We start from the raw sequence: 9,483 nt of genomic DNA on the forward strand, positions 1-9,483 counted from the left end.
TTTTTTTTTTTTTTTTTTTTTTTTTTGTCGACAGTTCTATTATTAATTCTTATAAAGAGAATACATGATGAAAACAGAGCCCAACAACTCAAAGTACAAAGGCCCAAACGTAAACCCATTACAAGTTTTACAGCAAAACACAAATATTAGGTTTAGAAAGGGACATGTGTTTAGACACGTGTTATTGCGCAAAGTTGGGGTGGAAACAACCGACTCTTCACTGCCTTTCCACCGGAGCAGAATCGCCGATTAGATCTAAAAGTTTTCCGATGAGAAAATCATGCTCTTTTCCATGGGATTCTATCGTATTCCAGCTTCTTACTCCGAATTCCATCATAAACCTTTTGCAGTTTGCAGCCCCGGCTCATACTCATGGCAAGAGGGGCAATGGCCATGGGACAAAGTTTTTAAAAAAAAAAATCAATAAGCTAATGGGGACCAGAAAAAAAACAAAAAAAAAATTATGTTTAAAAGAGTCTTAAAACAATTGTATTCCTAGGGACAATTTTTTTTTCTGAGACGGGGCTGGCAGTTTGTTCCGAGAATGAAGAAACAGAGGCTCTAAAGTCGTCAGATCTATTTAACTCCGGAAGACGCAAGAAGATGAGATGCCAAATTAGTCGCAAAACTCCGCTCTCCTAATTTGTTCTTCACCAGCCACGAATTCCTCCCATCACGATTCACAAATCTAAGAAGAAACCATCATCCAAAGCCGATAACGGCTACCAATGGTATGAGGATTTACTCTCCTTGTGAATGGAATCGAGCAATCCGAAAATCCAGAATCTCTGAACAGTTCTCAGCTACCTCTTCAAAAGGAAAAGAGGTCTATCGGATTCTGCAAAAGGAGAAACAAAACAAAAAAACAAAAGCTCGCACTTAGGCGAGAAAGATAGACCGGACAAAGCCGGAGACAAAAGAAACCGACGATATATATTCGTCGGAAAGCATAAACGGAAGCTTTCTCTCTCTGAAAGATTTTAGTGAGAGAAGAGAGAAAAAGCTTCTTCTTCTTCTTGTCTTTTGTGTTTATTATCAACACTTTTGTATGTCTTCAACTTCTTAAAAATGTACCCTACATGTAGTTGGGCCACATTTTTGCCCTTATCATAATTTTATACTCAACTATTAATTTACTAGCCTCATATTTTTCTAAAATTTTAAATACACTAAAAACATCAAATGTCCTCAATCCTACCATAGAATCTATGGTGTCAAGTAAAAACGTATATGGCCCCTGCAAGAAATGGTCCTTTCTTTTGAATTTATATGATACAGAAAGTACATTTATTACATGTATTTTTGTAAATTCATCGAAATCTTTATTTTCATAACTATTGAAATCAATGCGTCGAATTTTATGCTTTTTCAATTCATAAATGACAAAAAATAATTTAAACTTGCTACTCACTTATTATTTCCTTCCATCAATAACCATAACTCTAGTTTCATAAGTCTGAGTTTGCCAAGGTATGATGCATTGTTTTGATGGTTTCAGTTTCTAACTTTTCTTTTGGTTACTAACTCTCATGCCATGTTTTTTTGCAGCCTTCTCGACAGCCTTCTCAACCTGAACAAAATCAAGATTCACTCACTCAAGCTTGATCAAGTAGCTACTTATAACTAGGGTGCTAATTTTGTGGTTGCCTAGATCGTATTTTCGACCAAATGAACTCTTTTCTTCCCCTAGATCGCTTAGTGTCTTTTGTCTCAAAAGGTGAATTTTGTGGTTGCCTATGTTGTATTTTCGACCACATAAACTCTTGCCTTTCCTATCTCTTTTGTATGATCTATTTCGTTTGAAATGGTGAACCTTCATGACATTAAATTTCATCTCTTTACTCTACTCCCTATCTCTTTTGTATGAATGCATAGCTTCATGTTTAACACAAATGGAGCTTCATGTTTGGCATAAAAGGTTTCAAATACACATTATCTTAAATCACAAACAAACAAACATGACCATACAGACTCTTCAACCAACTACTTTACTTAGTCCAATCATGACCATAAAGACTATCAATATAACACTCATCATCTTCTTATTTCATGATTTGGCTTCACCTAAACCATCTTCAACCTTCTCCAAGACCTCCTTCTCTATCTTCTCAAACTCCAACCTCTCTTTCCTAAGCTCTTTCAGCTGTTGCTCAAGTCTAGCATTCTTCGTAGCCAATGCATCTACCTCATTTAGCAAAGCTTCATCGACCCACTTGAACGTGTGTTAATCATTCCGAAGCTACCAATATCACAATTATTAGAACCAAAACCATGAAATAAGAGGATAAAACCATAACTTTTACCTTATTTTTTGTAGCAAAACTACAACGGTAGTATCTCCGGTAAGGATTGAGATCAGATTTCGAGATAAAAGCTACAACTGCTTCCCCACACCAACATCTCTTTGGCACATCGAACACTATTCCTCTCGCACGAGAACTGGATGATCCGGTCGACACTGTTGATAACTTGCTCATTCTGAAGCTCGAATTCGGTAATGGGAACCCAAAAATGAAGAAAGAAGAAGAACAATGCCAATGCTCGATTTTAGAGTTCGTGTTGAAAATTGGGGATTTGTGGGTTCATGGGTCGTAACTGGGTAAGGAATCAAGTTTTTATTGGTTTAATTCCGGGTTTATATGGTTTGGTCTGTGGTTCACCAGCTAAACCAACGCAATTCAGGCTCAGGGTGATATAAGTATAGAACTTTTGATTGGAGGGGGGGGGGATATGTAGATGGGGATATGTAGCTCATGGCCAAAATTCGAGTCCTATCCGGCGAGATATGATACTTCTTGGGGGAGAAATACCTCGTTTTCCCCCTCAATCCCTACAAAACAACAAACCATAAGCACAAAACATAACATATTTTTGTAAAATATCACATGTCCATGTCATTCATCTCGAAGCTATCTCCTATATATTAATAGAGAAGCACACTTGCAAAAAAATATGACGTGCCAGCGTTACAGAGCTCATAACACTTTTTATCAAACAACCCTCAAAACACCAACTTAATTATAGCTTTCTGTCATTATATTTTATATTCATTTTTATAATTTAAATCCCTAAAAATACCTGATCGGGTTTAATAATATCATTTTTATGGATATAATGAATCATAAATTTAATACTGATCGGGTTTAATAATATAACTATTAGATTCAAACGAATCATATATTTTATATCGCATATATAGCGGTTTGTTAACATAAAATCCATATATAATGATGTAAATTTTCTGTAATAATATAGTTTTTTTGGGTCTAACGATTCATATATTACGAAATATTAAATTTCAGCATAATGATTTTGTGAAAAAAAAGACAAACAAGGATCACAACACATTACTTAACAGATTGTTTACCTGTTTTAATCAACTAATGGTAAATAGAAAACTGTTATTTAAAATTACTAGAATTTATAGTTCACGATTTACTAGACTTTACCAGAATTTAGATATCTATTAATATTAAAGATTTAATATTTAAACAAGAAATATAACAATTATTCGTTTTTAGTTTAAGATAACAAAAATAAAGGTATAAGAAAAACTGAATATTCATCACCTCAGTAATCTGTTTAATGCTCTATATTTTATAAGTAAATAAATCTTACCAGTGAAATAAATTTAATATTTCCAAATATATGGCTGGATCACTGCAATTATAGTTGGCGAATCAAACAATATCCTTGATTATAGTTGTTTACAAGATTATCAATAATTATAGTTGTTTACAAGATATGACAAAAGTGATTTCAGTTTCAAAATAAATTTACCACATTGATAAATATAAAACAGAGATACTCTAACCCGAAAAAGAATCATATACACCACACTTAATCCTTGATTTGCATAAAAAAGTTAGAATCAAATCAAATAATCCGAAATCAACTATAACACAAATATAAAAGGTATTAATATATTTACAGAAACCATTCAACTTGATTTACGTAATCATATCTCCCAAAAAAATCCGAAATCAAGTATTTTATATTTTTCTAATTGCTTAATTGAAGGGAAGTGAAGTTTTGAAAAAAATTAAAAATAAAACGCTAATAGAAATTATTACCCTTATATATATATTTTTCCAGTCACCATCAAAACCACCAGTTCACTACGCAAACAAAATCTCAGTTGACGCAAATATATTTTTTCCACATTAGGATGATCTTCACCTTGATCTTCTACATATTTTTGAAAGGTTTCAAGTCACAAACATTGTTGAAAGAAGCCATGAGAGATTAAAAGACAGAGTGGCTTCTTTCAACAATAATTGTGACTTGAAACCTTTCTAAATATGTGGAAGATCAAGGTGAAGATCATCCGACAGTGGAAACAATATTCAGCTATCACATGTGAAACAATTGAAATGATCTTGATATATGCTATTATTGATAATGTGATTGTTTTAAAATTCCCCAATTATATATACTAAACTTTTTCTAGCGTTTTGAAATTAGAGATTAACTAATATTATTTTCATTATTATTTATATATAGCATAAGACTTTTGTATTTGTCAACTATTCTATTTTCAATTGCAATATATATGTTTACTGTTTACATTTATATATTTTCTAATTTTTTGTAATACTTATATTTTTATTATACCAAATCTTTACAGGAGGACAAAATTCAAGCTACCATTAAAAAATTGGCAAAACAAATAATTCAAATAAATTATATAACAAATACAAAAAAAAAAAAAAATTATCTTGGGGTCCTCTACCTAGTTAATATTATAGCCATATGCTTAAAATGTAAAAATGTCATTCAGTCTTCACTGTAAACAGATAAAAACACGGATCTACATTGCCCGAGTCAGATTTCGCTGATAAATTCTGACCGTCTATGAAACAAAATCATGACCATTAATTTTAATCATTTGGATGTTGGAAAATGCGATTTTTGTATCTATGAAGCGCGATCATAGCTGGTCCATTAGCGTATCATACTACTAGAAATTGGATTTTTTTTTAATCTACTAAAATGATTGATTTATAAATAACTTAATCCGAGAATAGCGGAAACAATTATATTTGATATTCTGTTTTTTTTTAATAAATCAGTTAAGTATATGTTCCATTACGCAAAAATGTTTCATTCTTATGCTTTTCACATAATCACATCCCCAAAAAAGTTGGAAGTAGAATTGACCAAGTCCTTTTAACGTGTTTATTTTCCGTTTTCTATTTCATTTTTTTATTTAGTCTTTCTACGTTTGTTACGTTAGTTGTTAATTCTGCAACCCATAGATATAGGAACAGTATCCCTGAAGGGGAAGTAGTCAAATTTACAAAAAAAAACAGTGGAACTTCTTTATAAACTAAAGTCTGATTAACTAATATCGTCTTTGCGTGGAAGCTCGAAGCCATGGCAAATCTCACCTTAGAGCTTAACATCAACTCCGCAAGTGATCTTAAGCATGTCAACTACATCACAAAGATGAACGTTTACGCCGTCATAACCCTTGAAGGCAACAAACACCAAAAGAAACAGAAGATGAAAACTGCTGTTGATCGCTCTGGTGGATCCAACCCCAATTGGAATCACGCTATCAAATTTTTCGTCAACGAGAGATTAGCCCTTGAAGGTCGTTTGACACTCGTCGTGAGATTGTTCTCCAAACGAATCCTCGGTGATAAAGATATTGGTAGTATTGAAGTCTCGCTACTTGATCTCTTGCGCTTACATACGCAGTCTACTAGTGGTAATAGTAACAACCATGGCATGAGGTTTGTGACGTATCAGGTGAAAACTACGTCGAAGAAACTGAAAGGTCATTTGACTTTCTCGTACCGGTTCAATGGGGCACATCTTCAGTCTGGTCACGGTTACCACCAGGCGCCAACGTGTGCTATTCCGAGTCAGCATGTGTATAGACCTTATGGTTATATACCGCCTCCACCGCCACCGGATTATGGATACCAAGGTCTTCCGACGAAGAATGAAGCAAGGCTACAAAATATTGCTGATTTTGTTAATATAATTAGTATTATTAATGGCAATTAAATAATATTGTTCATTAATAATGGACAATTTAAGATTTGTGTTTTCGAATGTTGGTTGAAAATGAAAAAGATTATTAGTAAGTAAAGTTTTACTAAGTTTTGCTTTTGCTTAATCAATACAATACAAGAAATAAAAGAAAAAGATTATGTATTAAAAAAAAAAAAAAAAGAGGAGGAGATTTTTTCCTGGAATGACATATCAGATTTTTTAAGAGGTGCCATATCAATTAAAATCTGTAATCAAGAACATTATAATGATTAATACACATCACATTTTATTTAGCACTTAAAATCAGTATTTATCCAGCTGTAATTTAACAAATAAATAAAAAATAAAACCCAATATGGTGTAATTTTAAAGTTTATGGTTTCACGGGTTTAACCGCAACAATTGTAGTTGCAAGAGTTTATGGAAACATGCCGTACTTAAGGTTTCAAGCCTTATTAGAACAGTTGAAAATGTGCCATTTCCAGAAGATTTAAAACTGAATGACTAGCGGATACGACAAAGTTTAAACAAAAAATATATTAAAGTAAATGTAATATATATTTATAGAAATATAAAAACACAAAAAACAATATTTATGAAAATATAATAAATATTATTATAGTGGAAAACTATAAACTAAGTTTCAAATAATCATTAAATAGTTAATTAAAATTAAACAAATAAATTATGAATTTAAACACAAATAATTTATTCATATTGGGAGATTAAAGCTAAGGAAGTATTACTGTTTGATAATTATCATATATATATATATATATATATATACAGATGGGGTTTGATATAATCTACAACAATATATATTTCAGTAGAATCTGCAAATATATATAATAAGGAATTATTAGTAAAAAGTATTTATATAGTTTTATTTATTTTATGTGATTTTCCTTCATATTTTTGTATGTACCACATGTTTATCTACAACCGCAAATGCTTACGGAAATAAGTTTTTGAAATATAACGATTTTGAGAAGTTTGGAGAGGTATAACCAATCAAGTTCTAAACCCAATACATCATTTTAAAAACATGAAGACGTTGCAATATAATATCTATGAACAAGATGATACAAGGCAACACCAACCAAATGAGATGATACTTTTTTTTGGTGTTTTCTTGTTCAATAATATTTTTTATTTTATTGTCTATTTTAAAAATCTTAAACAAACATATTTTATTTGATGTTGTATTGTGTTGTGATATTGTCTTGAGACAAATACTATCAAGAAATTCAAGACTATGTTACAATGTTTGATATTTAGTTTTTAAGAATGATGGAGTGAAACGCACATAATTATGTGAGAATAATAATCTTAGTTACTCTTCAAACTTTGATAAACGTTTCTGTTGTTCTAATGATAAGTTTCTAATCGAAGTTCTCTATAATAATTTATAACAAAAAAAATTAACTTTAAATAAAATAAATTAATTAAAGTGCAATGCAGGTATTTATCTAGTAATAATAACACATTAACACTTGGTCGAAACCTTTATTTTGTATGCATTTTTTTTTTTTTTATTTATTTTGCATGCAAGTTGCGAGTTGGATGAACTAAGTGTTAGATAAATAAATTATAATTTCGTCGCCTCTAGCAAAGATGAAAGCGGTTATCGTTACTGGTTTTTTGTTTTTTTTTGTTTTTTTGTTTTTTTTTGTTGTCGATATAAAACCCCAAATTCATGGCCATAATAAATTTGTTTTCTAATTAGAATTTTGAATTACTCAATTGTGTCGCTGTATTCGACTTTATATTCTCAATGGTGAAATAAATCATGTCTGCATAAGTCGTCGCCTCTTTGGATAATTAATGTCATCTTCTAACTTATAGATATGATTGCCTGGGCAAATAAACCGAACCCGAGGAACCGCCCCAAACCCGACTAGAAAATACCTGAACCCAACCCGAACCGATTCTGTATAAATAACCAATCGGTTTTTGTTTTCAAGTAACCACGGGTATTGGGTATTACCCGAACCGAACCCGAGAATTCGTGAGTATCTGTTTATATCCGAATATATTTATATAAAATATTACTGTATCACATATGCAGATTTGCGGAAATCAGTTTGCCAGATATGGTATGTGTTTGAATTTTTTTGCGAAACATGGTATGCTCAGTTTCATTTGTTTAAGATTTTATGGTATGCTCAGTTTTATTTGTTTAAGATTTTGTTCATTGTTTCTTATTGAGTTTGTTAGATTATACAACTGTTTGTACAATTAATTATATTTCAATTTTTTTGGATTTTGTAGGTACATTTCAGATTTTTGTGGGTACTTTGGATATATTACAGGTTTCTTAAAGTCGATACCCAAATATTCCGAACCCGATAGAAACCGAACCTGACCCGACCCGAAATTATATGAACACCTGCTCGGATCTTATATTAGTAAACCAAAAAATTCAAACCCGAATTACCCGAACCTGAACCCGACCCGAACACCCAAATGGCCAGGCCTAGATATGAATTGGTAATTTCCATCTTCTAACCGATGATTACAGTTCTGAAGGTCCATACAAAAGATTCTTCAAATCTAAAACTTCTTGTGCAAAAGAATTTTCAAACGTTCGTAGATCAAAAGTTTTCAAAATATATATATATATATATATATATATATATTTTTTGATCGTCTTTAAATAGAATAAACCATAGTGTTCAACAAGGAAAAGCAATAAGCACAAAGCAACATCATGTTTACGGTATGAAAAATAAAGGAACCAGTCAACCACGACAATCCAGCTTTAAACGGTCGTGAAGCCACTATGGTCCACCCAGAGCTAAATACAACTGTAACCTACCGTCCCGGGTAACACTGCACGCAATGTCTCGGGCCACAGTATTAGCCTTGGGGGTTGATAGATGAAACGTGACTCTCTTCATATTCCTCAGAACTCTCTGTATCTTAACCAGTGTTGAACGATATTTTGGCCATTCTTGTGGGTTTTCCATCGCCAAAACTGCTGCACTAACGTTATTCTGCAAAATAACTAAATTCACGAATTTTATGAAATCATTTGTTTTCTTAATGAAACTTATATTTTAGGTAGAAATTTTACAATATTCCAAACAATATGACTTAGATTTCACTGATTTAGAACCTGACATGCCAAATTACTTAAAGAGTATACCAGCGGTGTAAGAGCAATAAATAACTAGATGGAATAGTGACTGGGCTGCTGTCGCAGCGACTGCCTCCCGAACAGGGCCTAAGAGCTCTAAGTTAGGCATGAGTGAACCATTGAACCCACATTGCAGAAACAGGTGGACTTGAAGAGTACCAGCGGTGTCACTTCGGCTGCCCATAAGACAAGCGCAATAAAGTTATACCATTACAAACTCCAATCAAACAATCAGAGGCAAAAGGCGAAGAAAAAAGATAATGGCCAGTTATATATATATACGTTCAGTTTGGTCTAGAAAATATTATATAGTGTTTTTGTTTTTTTTTTTTTTTTTTTTT

The 9,483-nt window shown here is 32.1% G+C and overlaps 2 protein-coding genes across 2 annotated transcripts; one reads left to right on the top strand and one right to left on the bottom strand.

The window, feature by feature from the left end:
- On the bottom strand, positions 2,048 to 2,477 carry LOC104733618 (uncharacterized protein At4g04775-like). The gene is made up of 2 exons (XM_010453188.1): positions 2,304 to 2,477; positions 2,048 to 2,212 (listed from the first exon to the last, which is right to left on the bottom strand). The coding sequence occupies exons 1-2, from the start codon at positions 2,475 to 2,477 to the stop codon at positions 2,048 to 2,050; spliced, it is 339 nt and encodes a 112-aa protein (XP_010451490.1).
- Positions 5,377 to 6,497, top strand: LOC104733619 (protein SRC2-like). The gene is made up of 2 exons (XM_010453189.1): positions 5,377 to 5,935; positions 6,376 to 6,497. The coding sequence occupies exons 1-2, from the start codon at positions 5,377 to 5,379 to the stop codon at positions 6,495 to 6,497; spliced, it is 681 nt and encodes a 226-aa protein (XP_010451491.1).

The sequence above is a fragment of the Camelina sativa genome, chromosome 12 (assembly GCF_000633955.1).
Source record: "Camelina sativa cultivar DH55 chromosome 12, Cs, whole genome shotgun sequence".
Classification (NCBI taxonomy): domain Eukaryota; kingdom Viridiplantae; phylum Streptophyta; class Magnoliopsida; order Brassicales; family Brassicaceae; genus Camelina; species Camelina sativa.